This window comes from Oryza brachyantha, chromosome 2 (assembly GCF_000231095.2).
Source record: "Oryza brachyantha chromosome 2, ObraRS2, whole genome shotgun sequence".
Taxonomy (NCBI): Eukaryota; Viridiplantae; Streptophyta; class Magnoliopsida; order Poales; family Poaceae; genus Oryza; species Oryza brachyantha.
In genome coordinates, this window is record NC_023164.2 from 555,871 (window position 1) to 572,160 (window position 16,290).

A 16,290-nucleotide genomic window follows, 5' to 3' on the forward strand; every position below is an offset into this window, starting at 1 on the left:
GCTAGCCACAAATTTTTTAGAGTTAATTCTAGTGTAGGCTATATTTTATTATAAAAGATTTATTTTGGGCCACTTCAAATACACCTGTGGATTCCCCTATTTATGTGCAAAGTGAAAAAATATTAAAATTATCTAATCCAAAGTAAAAAAAAGGTTCGATGGTAATCAAGTGAAATTTTAGCAATATAAAGTATCACAAATTAGACCTCACTCTTTTATTTGTTTATTACATGATTCCATTCAAAGACTTATATTTTTAAGTGTTACGGGCTTACGGTAAACCACACCTTGCCTAACATCCTTGTCTAACATGTATTTTGACACCCTGTATTTTCTTAAGAAAACATTTTCAAGGAAAAAACATAATACAAATGTTTTTTCTTTTGTTTGTGTGTTTCAACCATGAGTAGTTTTTCCTCTTACCAGACACGGATTGAGAGAAACATACAGGAGGACAATCTTTCGTATCTTATCAGCATGCTTCTTAACTTTTTTATAAAAAAAATATCTGTATAAAAATTGCTTTAAAAATCATATTACTTTAAATTAACTAATATACAATTATTCATACGCTAATAAACCACCTTACTCTCCTTATCTTCTTTCCAACCATCTCAAACTAAGTACTCAACCTTAACAAAGAGCCAGAAACTATGGTAAAAAAAAAAAATTAATCCCTCTGCAAAGTCCAGAAGCTTCTGTTAGTACGGACCCATTTAAAGATGCGCGAGACCTCAAGGTCTCTTCTGCAAAAACACCACCGCGACGAACGAAGCGGAGTGTGGGAAGAGATCGCGAGGGAGATGGAGGCGAGACGAGCAGCCTGCAGATCCGGCGTGCTCCTGCTCCTGCTCCTCGCCGCCATCCTCGCGGCGGCCGCCTCCGCCTCCTCCATCGGCGACAAGTGCGCCGCCTGCAAGGCCGTTGCTGTCAGCTCCCTCTCCCTTCCGTCTCCTTTTTTTTTTCTCGTCAGTGCCAGTTCATACGCGCACCACAATTCCCTCATCCTGTGGAGTTTAAGCAATTTAGTTCGTAGTAAAATCATGTTACATCAGAGGGGGGAAGTGATTAGCATTAAAGGTTACGTATTTTCAACTCCTTGTGAAGCAGTGGCCCGGTGGCAGATCGGGGCGTAGTGTCCTAGATCTTCAGGCATTTCCTGAGACATTGTAGAATTTCCAAAGCATGTTGTTTCAGTACTAATGTGGAGTGTACATTGTAGAGATCTGATGTCTCGGTTGATCTTGTTTGCAGGCGGAGCTAGAGATCGGAATTTCAAGCGTGAGTAAACTCTCTTTTCAGTTTCTTTTTGATTTAACTATTCTGCCATAATTTAAAATGCTAATTGAAGTTTATGTGTATTGCAAAGTATATCTCCATAATTCTCTTAAATACTTCAGTATGTATTTTTTTTCTTTCAAAACAACAATTCCCATAATCCTAATACTAGTATAGATTATTACTCTTTTTCTTGTTATGGGCAAATTATTAACTTTCCAGATCTCTCTGTTGCAGGAGAAACCAAGGAATCACTTGGACTTGCGCAACCGATTAAATTCAAAAGGACAGCGTGAAGGAAAGGTCATTGATTACAGGTATGTTAACCAGCATGATCACTTCTCGGTTCAATCATTATGGAGAACATTATGATATGTGACAAAACTTACAGCATTTTTATCATTTGACATTTCAACACTTCTATTATGCAGTTGTATAGTTGAGCACATCTGCTTCCATTTTTTTTTACTGCAGACAAGCATACGATCAATCTACCATATTTACCTATGCAAAAATGTTTCTTTGGGGAGAAACTGTGTATTGATCATTGTTACTTTAACAGTAAATATAGAGTCTCCTTGTTCATCTTAGGTGTTATTTGGTTTCACATACTTGCTTAATAAAGATACAAACCTTTTTGCCATTAATATGTGGTGCAGAGTAAGTGAACTTCGGGTCGTTGAGCTTCTGGATGACCTATGTGATAAGATGCAAGATTATACCCTGCAGAAGGTAGACCAATAAATCTGTCCAATTATTTTTGCTTTTTTTTTTGCCTGCACACTATGATCGTATGTTTGAGGCTATGCCCGTTTCAGTTCTTTTTAGATACTAAGCTATACCTGTGGGTATCTGAACATTTTTATCTGATGTTATTGATATATCCTATGCTAACATCTATCCAAGCATTTTAGCTGTCTAACAACTTTTACTGTATGCAGTTGGAATCAGGAGAAAAAGGCTGGGTGAAGGTAGAAGACTGGAACAGTTTTAAAACTGGTAACCTTGGACATTTTGATGACTTGTAACTGTACAATAGAAACTGGAGTGCTATGGCTGGTCCATACTTTCTTGTATTCACTATGTTAATGCACTCATCCTACTTAATTATTCTCTTACGTGTGCCATCTCAGGCAAGACACAGCCCAAGATTTAGACTGTACATTCAGAGGCTAGCCTGTTTTGAGCTTTTGAACATTTCCTTTTTTCCTTTTTGCGGAATACATCACAATAACTGAAAATTGCTAATATGCTCGCCATGGATCCATAATAATTGAATATACCAACAAATCTTGGATTATATTAGATGACCTTCATCCCATATATGCAAATGGACTCTTGGGATATATTAATGCCAATGAGAAGCAAACAACATGTGCTACCCCTGTGGTTCTTGCAATGCACTTACTGTAGTAGAAATGTAGAATCACTGAAATAGTATTCCAAATTACTAGCTACCTGTGTGAAATAGTATTTCCAATTACTAACTGTGAATTACTTACATCATTGTTCTTTTGTAGAAAAGAAGGCCGCAGCACGAGCACACTCCAAAAATTTATCCACATTTTGTGGAAGGTATGAATTTGCAGATTAGTTATTGCTTGTATAAATAAATTCTTTACCATATGCTTTGGAAATTCCAAGTTATTGCTTGCATAAATATAATCTTTTACCCTTTTGCCTTGTGTGGCTTCTAAATTAGCATATTGTGTATTTTGAGTTTATGAACTGACAAAGTTGACTCATGGTGCAGGTTACTGGAGGACACTGAGGATGAGGTAGGTTGCTTCTCTTGGGTGACAATTATGCAGTGTTATTTTATTCCATATGTTTGGTGAAACAGGGAATTATCTAGAACTTGTCTGGTTGCAGCTTGCTGAGTGGATAAAATCAAGCTCTGCAGAATCAGGAAATGTGAGCAGAGCACTTTGTGAAGATATTAGCAAACACTGTCTGTCTACAAGGTATGTGATATCTGATTTGTCATCATGAAGATGAATGATATATTCATTTTGTCCAGTGATTTCCAAAAGAACATTTTTCCCATCATGCCATGGCAACTGTATAATAGTTTACTGTACTTGCAGAATTCCTTTCCTCCAGCTCTAGCTCACAACAATCCTTTTCTCATCTTTTTCTTTTCTGCCATCTCCAGTGCTACCACCGAGATCGACGATGAGCTATGACACCAAACGTTCGTTCAGGCACCATCTTTATTCCGCAAAGCAAAGCAGGCGGAGATCTGGAAAGCATTAACGAACAAAATCAAATTGTTTCTGATAACATTTCAGTCAGACTCATACATGAAGCTGCTCAATCTAATTTCATGTGTTGTATTACTGCAATTCCTGTCCTTAAAAAGGCCAGGGAATTGCAATTCGTTCCATATAGTGTCTTGTCTGTCTGGACTAATCTGTTGAGAACATTCGAACATGAAGCAAATTTTGCATACAAAATACGGTTGAAAACAGCCCGGTTAACTGATTCAAGGGGGGACTTTGAAAGATAGTTTACATGAAATTTATGGTTAAGATTTCAAGTTTCTGTCTGTCTGTATGGACTGATCTGTTGAGAACATTCGAACATGAAGCAACTTTTGCATACTAAAATACGGTTGAAATCAGCCCGGTGGGGGACTTTGAAAGATAGTTTACATGAAATTTATGGTTAAGAATTCAAATTTCTCACCGAATGATTTCTGCATTGCAAAACAGGGCCTTTGACACGATTCTCGTATGATCTCCAGCTATACAAAAATTGTTTTCGTATTGTATTTTGGACTGAATATCTCAAAAGATGGACAATTTGCTTTAATTATTAAGATGTATGAATGTATGAATTAACTATTTTAAACTTTAGAAAGGATTTGAAATATTATTGCAAGAAATTCATATAAATAAGTTTATAAAAATCAGTTTTTTTTAGTAAGGCGGGAAAAATCTGCATTAATTCGTTAAATATGAAAAAGAACAGGGTGGGTAAGAAACTAGCTATTTCTTGCTATATAAACTTAGACATGGTTTATACCTATATTCATAGCTAGAAATAACTACATTTTAGGGTGGATGTAGCAGTACAATTCATTCCTTTCGTGTGTGCTCATGCATAGTGGTAATTGAGGGTGTCTTTCTTGTGAAATGCCTCTTGTTGAATCATCACCAAACAAATATAAATACTTATGGAATTCAGGTGCCATTTGAAAATGAATAAACTTCCCATCTAAAGCCTCGTTTAGTTCCCAAAAGTTTTTCCAAAAACATCACATTGAGTCTTTAGACACCTAAATGAAACATTAAACATAGATGAAAAAAAAACTAATTATCCAATTAGGGGAGAAATCGTGAAATGAATCTTTTGAGCCTAATTAGCCCATGATTAGCCATAAGTGCTATAGTGACTAACATACGTTAATGACAGCTTAATTAGGCTGAAAAAGATTCGTCTTCCGATTTCTCGGCGAGCTGTGAAATTTATTTTTTCATCTGTGTCCCAAGATACATTCGGACATCCGGTCAAATGTTTGATGTGATACTTATCCTAAAATTTTTTAATCATCTAAACAGGACCTAAATCCTGTGAAATTTCAGTGGAGCCGGTAGTAATCTCGAGTGCAAACCGAAGGCTTCTAAAGAAAGGTTTCAACTTTGAAATTTGAGACCACGAGCACGCGGAAGTTGACTTTGACACTTGAAGCATAGCCATGAGCCATCTCAAGTCCACAAACTTCCCAAAGGGGCAATATGCAAAATAAACAAACCAAAAAAGAAGCTATTTATTCATTTGGATTTCTCATTTATTGATTGCTATAGAAAATAAGGATCTTGTTTGAATTTACAAAAGAAAAATCGTGAAGCAAAATGCATAAAAAGGAATCTATTTATTCGTTGGATTTCTCATTATCGATTGCTATAGAAAATAAAGGTCATGTTAGAATTACAAAAACACATGACATAATTTGAAAAGTACACACACAAAAAGAAGCTATTTATTGCTTTGGATTTTCATTTATTGGTTGCTATAGAAAATAAGGGCCAGGTTTGAATTCTTTTTAGAAAAGATGATGTAATAAATGCAAAGATATACTTTTTTATAATATAACAATAATAAAATAAAATAGAATAGTAGTCGAGGTGATACTGATACGTACAGAGGAGGAAGAGGAGACAGATATAGATCGGCGTGGGGGAAGACGACGACGACGAGAGCCCAACCCCTCGCCGGCGACCACCACGACGGCGGCGGCGGCGGGAGGCGAGACCGGATCTATTCGTCCATCCATCCACCCTAGGTACGCCTCCCTCTCCCCCTCCCCCTCCTCCGATTCCCCTGTGCTGCTCCGGCTCAGATCCACGTAGCGACCTCTCCGTGCTGTCCGCGTTTCCCCCATCTCGTCGCCGGCCTAGCCTAGCCTAGCCCCCGCGCGGTCGAGAATCGTGCTGTGATTGCGCGGAATTGGTGTGCTGCTGCTCTCGGCTTGAGTACTGGGGAGGAGGCGCCGTTTGCTCTCTAGGGTATACGAACAAATTCACTGGATCGAAGCTGTTAGGTTTGGTTGCTCGTGTGGAGCACACCATCACTCCCAACGTAGTACTCTATAATGAGTAGTAGCTCGTTCGTTCACTCTTGCTAGCATACTAGTATTGAAAACTGGCCTTCCCTTAATTATCTTTTGTGTTTCAGCGGGGACAGAACTGTGAAGCACCTGGCATTCACTTGGAAATTTCAGAGCTAATCTTCCTGGCTGATTGTTTCCGTGACAATGAAGACACACGAGAGAGCTGCTAATTTGGCTCTTGCAGGCACGTTTGTGGCTTCAGTTGAGCCATCACGGTGTTGGAACTTTTTGTTACCGTTTTCTAGTCCTGTGATCAGACTGAATATTATTTGCTGAGCTGCAGTTCTATGTATTTTACACTGTATGCAGGTTTGAGCTTGGCGCCCCTCGTGGTTAATGTAAACCCAAACTTGAATGTGATATTGACAGCATGTCTAACCGTCTATGTGGGCTGTTACCGTTCTGTCAAGCCAACTCCTCCCTCTGTAAGCAATATGGCTCAGCTTGTTTGTTACATACTGAGCCATCTGCTGGCCACTAATAACTTGGTTTCTGCATTTGTGCAGGAGACAATGTCCAAGGAGCATGCTATGCGATTCCCTTTGGTGGGAAGTGCTATGCTTCTGTCCCTGTTCCTCTTATTCAAGTTTCTCTCAAAAGACTTGGTCAATGCTGTTCTCACTGCCTACTTTTTCATTCTTGGCATTGCCGCTCTCTGGTAAGCTCAAGCTCTCCTTGGAAGAGTTCTTCCACACATGTAACTAATTAATACTTTATTTGTTCAATTGAGTTTGTTTATTTTTTATGCAGTGCAACATTGTTGCCTTCCATGAAACGGTTCCTTCCAAAGGAATGGAATGATAATGACATCGTTTGGCGTGCTCCATTTATCCACTGTATGTCTGTGTGACCCACACCGCATTTTGATTCTCACAATTGTGTATCTGATGTCAGATTGATGCATTTATATACGTCATGTCAGATCTGTGCAATTATGCATCATGTTACAAGCGCAAGCATTGGTGGTCTTTTAAGTTATTAACTTCTTATTTCAGCGCTCTCAGTGGAGTTTACCAAGTCCCAAGTTGTTGCATCAATCCCTGGATTTTTCTTTTGCGTATGGTATGCTGCGAAGAAGCATTGGCTAGCAAACAATGTTTTGGGGATTGCTTTCTGCATTCAGGTTTGATCTTGTTGTCATTTTTGAGAATTGAGATATAAGGTTAACATGCATTAGTAAAACAATTTCGTATTCAAAGCCTCGCAAATATATTTTATATTCCTCCCAAGCTTTACATAACCCTAATTCCCTTTGTCTTCCAGGGAATTGAGATGCTATCACTGGGATCATTCAAAACTGGTGCTATTCTCTTGGTATGGATTGTTTGTACTGAAACAGTGAAACTTGTATTTTCTGGTGGAACTTTTCAAAACTCCTCTTATTATTTCGGCCACCCAAGCATCTTACTTTTCTCTTACCACTATGCTATCAAAATCATTATTTAGTGGAGCATGTCAAGTGCAGCTTGAATTATCTGATTTTCTAGAATTTATGATTGTCTTTCTTTTGCCTATGAAATCAAAGTCCCACTATATTTCTAGAAACCATTGTACTGCCCGCTGTAATGCATAAAACATTATTAATCTGTAGCTCATGTATCATGGCATTTCCTCTTTTTTCCAGGCTGGACTCTTTTTCTATGATATTTTCTGGGTTTTCTTCACTCCAGTTATGGTCAGTGTTGCTAAATCATTTGATGCTCCAATAAAGGTTAGTGTTCTTCATGTGTGAATTTGTTCTTGTTTTCAAGCCGTGTCACTGTTTTAAAAGGTTAATCTGTTTGCCCCCCATTTTTGCCTTGCATAGCTTCTATTTCCAACAGGAGATGCTGCACGCCCGTTCTCTATGCTTGGTCTTGGTGACATTGTAATACCTGGTTAGTAATGAAATCTTTACAATGCTTAGTACTACTTTTTGTCCTTTCTGTGATTTCTTATTGCATAGTGATGATGATGACAGCCGTATCAGGTTGACGACTTGTTTGAACTCGTGATCCATAGCGAGCTGTTTGTTCAACTGGACTGTTTGATAAAAAAAAACAAGTATCCAATTTAAAAATTTTATTTGTTTACCATATCATTTGAGTACTTTTTTTCTGTGGTTCTAAAGGTGAATAGCTGAGAAATGAAAAATAAGCTGTTGGATATGAGTTCTTTTTGCTGACACTAGAGCCGTAGGTTTGAGTCTTGCCAGAAAATAATCATAACTTCAACTGCTTTGTTACTCAGATGAGTGCAACGAAGTTAGCTCAAACTACTTAGTTGTTGTATAGTGAGGTTTCATGTTAGTTCTGGGTGATGATATTACTTGGCTATAGTTGAATCATATGAAATAAAACGGATCAGTTCCACTTTGAATTTTAAGCATTGGCATTTGATTCATCATTCTTCTCCAGGGATAATTTTGATTGGTTGGAATGTGTGTGTACGTGCCATTTTTGGATGTTGCATTGAACTCTTTGTTGTCTTTAGTTAGCACTGATGTAAACTTATTGATGGTACTTGCTACAGATTATTTGTTTCTTCTTAGCAGCCTCTGCACCATTCATTATTGAAAATCACGAAATTTTCACATATTCCTTGTCATCATGAAATTCGCTTCCACTTCTGTTTTCAGGTATATTTGTTGCGCTAGCACTGCGTTTTGATGTTTCAAGAGGAATTAAGAACCGTTACTTTAATAGTGCATATCTGGGTTATACTGTGGGCTTGACGGTGACAATAATTGTGATGAACTGGTTTCAAGCTGCACAGGTGAGTCATGTTAATCGGGATTCTTGCCATCATGCTTCCTCCACTTTTTTTCAAGGCAAATCATAAGGATAAGGGAGAACCTACACATAGATTATTTGAATAAAATAAACTTCTATACGTACATTAATTAACTGAAGGTAATTGTGGTGGTGAATCTGCCACCACACAACCTCCTCTCCTTTTTTTTTGGGATCATCCCAATATTTCTTGCTTTAATATTACATCAGAAATGTTTGAGGACCTGTATTTCTCAATTTTATCTGTAGCGAACTCATGCCTTTTGCTAGTAGTAGTGTAGTACAAAGAAAGTTATATACCTTGTGAAGGGAAAAAAATAAAAAGAAAGAAAACTATATCAGGATCCAACTGTTACTCCTACTCCAATTATAAAAAGAAGATAGTTGCATCTGATTTCTGTCATCTCTCAGATATTAATACCCTCTTCTTTTGCCCTCTTTGTTTTTTTGCAGCCTGCTCTCTTGTACATTGTCCCTGGTGTGATTGGTTTTGTTGCTGTTCACTGTTTGTGGAATGGAGAAGTAAAGCCAGTAAGTTTGTTACCACTGACCATGGTTATTCCCACCTTGTCCATTACTCTGAACCTTGAGAGTTTGCTCAATGAATACCGTTATCAAGTGTGTACACTGTACGCAATGGTATTTATGCTATTGAAAGGCACCCTTTTTGCTTAATTACTGAAAACTCAACCGTTGTGAGTACCTGTTTTTGACATGGAAGAAAGAGGGCTCTAGTTCTATATATGATAGCGTATACAAATTCTTAGTATCATCGCTTGAAGCTAGTGTTAGTGTTTCATAGAATGGTGCTGCTATGTTCAAGATGTTGTGTATAACTTGCAGCTAAATCTTTAATTTTCTAAGCCTGGAGCCCCATTTATTATCATCTGGCCTGTAGCTGTTGTTACAGGTGACTCAGGTTCTGAAAGGCCCAGAACACTTCATGATCTCTAGTATATAGATGGAATGCTTTGGTGTCAATGCAAAAATCACCTTTTGTTTTCTTATCTTTTATGACTAAACATTTTTTAAAATGCTACACTTACTGACATTTTATTACTTTGCCAGCTCCTGGAGTACAACGAGTCAAAGGCGGAAGAGGAAGAAGCTGTTGAAGAAGACACTGACACCAAACAAAACAAAAAAGACGAGTAGCGCTCTAACAGCATTTCATATCTTGAGGACAAGAAAAGACAGACAGAAATTTCATGTAAGGTCATCGGCATTTAAGTAGGCTGGATGACCTCTCGGATACCAGCTCACTTAAGAACTTAGAAATGATTGGAGCTATAGAACCTTTTTGTTCTCAGAATTGTTTGGTCTGGTCAGTAGAAGAGGAGTAGATTCTAAGAGGCAATGGCAATATGATCCAGTGACTTGACTTCCTCTACCTCCTTTTGCTTTAGTACTGACTGATTTATAACGGTACTAAGGAAAAAGTTACCTGAATTTTTGGTATGGCAGATAGAGCTCTGATATCTTTCTTGGTAGTACACTCTCTTGTTTGATTAACAAAACCATGCAGGTGCATCCCAACTTCTGGATCTGGCAGAAACCTTTTCAGGAATTTTTCTCGCAAAAGGCTTGAAAGAGTGAATTATTTACATCCTTGTTTCACACTTCTACTGAATTAGGATTTAATACTCTTTTCTGAGTAATATCTGTTAAGAGTTAATATGCATCGGAGTGGGGTTTACAGAACTCCCAATTAATCTCTAAAGGAAAAACCGTTGCTTTAAACTGTTGACATTGGTGGAATGCAGATATTGAAGAGCTGGTCAAGAGCAGAATTTACTTTAGCTTCCTATTACTACTTCTGCAAAAGGAATGGAAGTTTGAGTGCACAAGAAACTAACCGTGTCTTCTCGGTCAGAATGTGTTGTGGTGTGCTGTGACTGAACTTGTCAAGGCATCGAACCCAATTCGTCGCTGGCATCCAAAGCCATGACCTATATGATACGCATCTCTCTCACTTTCTCTTGTCTTTGGATTTTCCCCCCCTTTCCCTACAGATGATTAAATCTCAGTTTCTTGTGTCTGCCCTCAATTAGTTTGACAAATAGTCGCAGTGGTCCTAGTTTCTGGGACATGAGTCACATGACATCCACCAGTCCTGTGTTTAACCCTTGAACTCAACTTGGAACCTATACCATTCTGCCTAAAAAGGTTAGTAGCCGTTCCTTAAAACTTGGACCCAGGCTGCGCTTCTCGGATTTTCTCGTTTTTCGCGCACACGTTTCCTAAATTATTAAGTGGTGTATTTTTTACGAAAATTTTCAATATATTTTTTAAAAAAATCATATTAATCTATTTTATATTTTTATATTTAATAATTAATCATATACTAATCTATTACTATATTTTTTATATGGGATAAATCATAAGATAACATGAGTCAAACGTGGCCCCAATATGATATGTAGTACTCCTGCTTCCTCCTTTCGTTCTAAAATATAATTATTTGTCCTTTCGTTCCAAAATATAAGTATTTTTAAAATTTAAATTTTGTACTATAATATAAGTATTTACGACTAATTTTTATGATTTCAATCATTTTAATGATTTAAAAGCTAATCAGATGCTTAGAAAGATAATCCAATCAATTTAAAATTTAAACATTGACTACTCAAGTGACTAAAAGAGAATCTTTTAACATGTCATTCACATTTAAACATGTGGCATTTGGACGCACATTCAATAGATGTTTTTTAGGAAGGTGGCATGAGTTCTGCCATTTTATATTAGAGAGATAGAAAAGTTTGGCTACAACCACACTACATTACAGACAAGCATGTCATGCACGGCAGCGTTCACTCTAGCTTTCTAAAACCCAAAAAGATGACTACTCTCGCGTCCAAGGTTGATGGCCATGTCGATCAAATCCTGCGCCGCTCTGTAGTTACTGTTGAAAATCATGTCATTTCTCTGTAGCCATATACTCCAAACCATGAAAATTCTTATATTGTCAAAAAGTCGTTTGCGTTCTTTTACAATTTTCTTCCTCGCTGATATCCACCCAGCCAACAAGTCTCCCTTGAAATTTCTCATCAAGGGCAAAACAAGCCCCGCGCGCTGAAAAGCTCTGCATTGCAAAAGCACAATCCATAATTAAATGTTAAGCCATTTCTTCTGCTAGTCCCTACATTCGACAAACATTGTTATTCGGCCAACCTCTTGTCTATGGATACATCAGTAGATGTAGAGCAGTGATAAACCAATACAGCTTAAGAAATTCAATTCTTAATGAAGGAATTCACGCACGCACGAAACAACAACAAATCAGAATTTCAACATTTACGGATGTTATCATCACTACGCCGAAGGTTTATTTTTTTTTTAAAAAAAAGCTTTTACTTTCAACCGAAACACTCACAAGATAGAATCGACGTTGCTTGTTGGGTGATTTAGCCACAAAAACTCAGATCTACACAAATAAGGAATCATACTTTTTTCTCAATTGCTTTGTAAGGTCGTGTGCATTACTACAATTTTATAATTGGTTTATTGCTTTTTCTTCTTTCTTCTCAGTGGACTACCGAAAGTTAGCTAATCAACTTTCTGTTTGATATACAGCATACAATATGCCATACAAAGCCCAAAAATCCACTTTCTGTAGCTATAAAACACACTATATAACATCACAGATAGCTGTGCTTCTGGCTTACTTTGAGAGATGCCGATCGACTTAATGTAATAATGTTCATACATATATGTATTAATTTGCACATCGATATTTCAAGTGTAGATTGAGTTAATTAATTAATTAATTAAGCCGGAGAATTTTCCAGGCAGCTGCATCAGATGCTAGCTAATCACATGTGACCATGACTAGGAAATCTCATTATATACCATGCAATTCTTCTTCCCTTTTAATGGAGTCTTGTTCCGACGTGCTCAAAGGGAAAGGGAAAGTGAAAGAAAATAAAAGGAACCTAGCCTAGGCATGCATGCAGATATACTCTGAATTGACAGCTCAAAAAGTTATTCGCATAGAGTGATGCCTAGCAAAACAGAATATATATATATATATAAAGATGATTGCAGATTTTATTAAACAAGGAAAATATTTAGCCTCTGCAACAAGTAGGAATGAGCATAGCTATATAAAAATTGAAAAAAAATCTACTTGGTTTGTTCCAAAACATTTTTAGAATTTAAATCTAGTTAAAAATATTACTATTTATAGTCATACTTATTCCATCAACCACTTCTCGTTTAAAACTATTTCCATTTACTCCCACGTAGCCTCTCACCACCATTCACTCCTCATTTATTAAACGGGGCTATGATATTTTCTTCTCAATATTAACCTCTGCTAAATAAACTAAAAATACTTTTATATTTTGAGACATTGGTAATATATAGTCTGAACATATCACGTTGTCTTGCAATAGTTTATACTGCTACAACTGCCTAGAAGCATAAAGCCTACGAGGTACTCTTCATAACAACACCTTAAAAATAGATACCTCTATTTGTTTGTGAATATCGTCTAAACCAATTGCTTAAATCAGAGCTGGATTTTCATCTACACCTTGAACATAAATCATATATAACTATGCATGGAGCAATGCTTTGATGCATAGCTGGAAAAATGTATGCAATAAGCTGGAATAATTTGCGAAATGCAATTGATCGCCCGACCAGCTTGTTCATATAAGGTGAAGCAACAAGGACAATTAATAAAGCTGTAAGTTGCCCTAACCAGAAATGGTATGATGCTTAGCTTGTAATGCCGACGAAGCATAAGAAAAGGACTTGCTTACACTACAAACATGGTTATTTGGGTCTATTAATTCGATTGATCGTCGATAGGATCGATGCATGTGCTTCAATTCACGTGAAAAAAAGGTTCTTGAAAGAATCTAGAGGAGTTCTGACGAAGTTTCAAGTTGGTCGAATGACATTTGAACTAAAATTAATGCTCATCTCAAGCCTCTAATACTGTATATTTACCGCTTACTCCAATTATATAATTCTTATCGTTTTAAATAAAAAATGATCAAACTTTTAAACTTTAGTTATTGATAATTTTTAAAATATTTAGCTTAAAAACACCAGGATAATATATAAAGATGAGTTATAAAGAGTATTTAATAAAAACAAACATTTAATTTTTTATATATTTTATTAGAAAATTATAGTTAAAGGTAGATTTAAAATATGGTGTCATTTTCAAAGAGACGAGTAATTAGTCATGGCTAGTTCATCACTAGAGTATGACCAGAAACATCCATCACTCTCTTTTACTACACACTCGTGCTACGACCTCCTTAGATTTTATAAAGCATATGTCTGTCTTTTTTAAAAAAAACTCAAGGTTACACTTTGACCATTATCTTTTAGGAGATATATTCTTACTGACTTAAATATTATTTGAAAGTAATATTACACTGAACGGATCCATATTCATATTCATATGTATAGTAACCTGCTTAGACTTTCGCTTTCGCTTCGTGTGAAAGGGTTAATCCAGAAGGTGATATTAAACCACTGCTGCAGCCAATTCTAGGCCACATAGACTTAAAAACATATCATTGCTAGCTTCAATCGAGTTAGGATGTTATATATTTACACTCAATTTACTTGTAATTTGACTAATTGACGATGAAAACATTTACAAGGATTTTTTTAAAAATAAAATATGCCCCGTAAAAATCATAAACTAAATAAATTCTATGAGGTCTAAGGATGCTCCAAAGTAAACCCCCTATGCATGAGAAACAGGATCAAAATAAAGAACGACTCAATGAACTGAGGAGAACGGCTCAACTAATTTGCTACAGTCCATGCAGGATGAGTCGATGAGAACGATATAAAACCAGCTCTGGCTTCGTCGATGATCTTGTGATACACGTTTGATTTTTTTTTCGTGCTAGCTAAAATGTATTGCACGGTTTATTCGTCGACCTAATTAATTTATTTTCTCCCTCTAAATTGATGTAATTTCGTCAAATTTTATTCGACAGATCATAAAAATAAGAAAATATTTTTAATTGTACTATTAACTCAATCACTAAGTAATAAAATACGAAAAGTAAATTTTAGGAAAATTATGTGGCTATCCACCGGTGCCTCAACTTTCTTTAATTTATTGTATAAAGCCATGCAATAGGCATATTTGAATATATAAATTACAGGCCAATTGGTTATATTTTTACATTGATACTATTAATTAGCTAGTACTCTCTCCATGTTATTTTATATGACGCCGATGACTTTTATATTTACATTTGACCATTTATTTTATTAAAAAATATATAATTATTAATTATTTTGTTATAATTTGATTTAATATAGAAACTTTAAGTATAATTTATAATTTTACATATTTAAATAAAATTTTTTAATAAGACGAACTATCAAACATATATCTCAAGGTCAAAACACATAGAAAACACGTAGGGAGTAGATTTTTATTGAAAACGAGCTAAGTGTACTTGCAGCTGATATCAATCCAATCGCTTTCACAAACTAGCACTTTGCTCCCATAATTATCGTTTTCCTTTCTTTAAGCTCAGCACTTTACTGAAAACGATTGGAAGTTTGGATTTCCATGCTCCTCACCTATCCTGTATTTGTCAGTCTCTGAAAAAAGAGATGCTCCAAATATATATTTTCAAGTGAGATATGCATGATCGTACATTAATTGCACAAAATTCCAATCGAGATTTTACATATCTATTCTGAGAGCAATTATCCGGGGCCTAATTGCATACCAAAACGTACGAGAGTGACGGATGTACAAAAAAAACATCAGATGTAGACAGAACATTTGATTGACACCTCGTTCATTCCTATCTAACGAAAGAAGAATACTACTACCATGTGGGGCCGCGTTCGGTAGATGGCGAGAGGTGGATTAGTTATCCGGTGCGAAAAACGTAGTAATAGATTAGTACATAATTAATTAATTATTAAAAAATATAAAATAGATTAATCTGATTTTTAAAACAACTTTCATATAGAAAATTTTTATAAAATATACACCGTTTAGTAGTTTGGAAAACGTGCGTGCAGAAAAAGAGAGGAGTTATGTAGCAGCCGTTGCCGAACGCGGCCCCAATCCAACCCAATTATTTGCTCAATTGTGTACCCTAAAACGTATTTCAGAACTTAATTTTGAAGTTCAGTACAAGCTCTATATTTATAGCTCTTTTCCGACATTAACTTCTAAATCGTTAGAATAGAAGTATATGTATACGTTTTACTCACATGTTATTTTTAAACCGCTAATATTATGTCTGGTATATAATTCGCTCTTGGCCAACTGATGAGCAGATGCTCGTAAATTTATTCTAATTGCATTTAATCTAACCAAATATCAGCAGGGCCATGTAATACTGTAATGACTGTAGAATGGTCAAGGAAAAAAAGAGAGAGGAAAAATGTGTGTGTATATACCTTTCTTTGCCCAATCAGACACTCTAAGGCTCAAGGTTGCATGCTTTGGCAGCAATGGCAGCCAGCCAGTCATGGCGGATTTGCCAAAAAAAATTAACTGGAGGCAATCTTGCCCAGTAATATCCTGACACGTGGATGCATGCATCATCAGGAAAGGTTAATTATGGAGTTAATTAGCACTGGTCCACCACGTGTATCTCGTGGACCGTTGCTTAATTTCTT

At 36.3% G+C, this 16,290-nt stretch overlaps 2 protein-coding genes across 2 annotated transcripts; both read left to right on the forward strand.

The window, feature by feature from the left end:
- The first annotated feature begins 732 nt into the window (after positions 1-732).
- On the forward strand, positions 733-3,817 carry LOC102705695 (protein canopy-1). Its single transcript, XM_006648171.2, has 9 exons — positions 733-929; positions 1,255-1,281; positions 1,516-1,595; positions 1,938-2,010; positions 2,220-2,277; positions 2,799-2,853; positions 3,032-3,056; positions 3,151-3,242; positions 3,434-3,817. Exons 1-9 carry the CDS (start codon positions 804-806, stop codon positions 3,462-3,464), a joined length of 567 nt encoding a protein of 188 aa, XP_006648234.2. The 5' UTR covers positions 733-803; the 3' UTR covers positions 3,465-3,817.
- Positions 3,818-5,524: 1,707 nt separating this feature from the next.
- Positions 5,525-10,129, forward strand: LOC102707461 (signal peptide peptidase 1). Its single transcript, XM_006646724.2, has 12 exons — positions 5,525-5,566; positions 5,959-6,077; positions 6,203-6,318; positions 6,400-6,551; positions 6,644-6,729; positions 6,889-7,016; positions 7,157-7,207; positions 7,518-7,604; positions 7,701-7,770; positions 8,511-8,647; positions 9,118-9,195; positions 9,733-10,129. The coding sequence occupies exons 2-12, from the start codon at positions 6,038-6,040 to the stop codon at positions 9,817-9,819; spliced, it is 1,032 nt and encodes a 343-aa protein (XP_006646787.1). The 5' UTR covers positions 5,525-5,566; positions 5,959-6,037; the 3' UTR covers positions 9,820-10,129.
- The last annotated feature ends 6,161 nt before the right edge of the window (positions 10,130-16,290 follow it).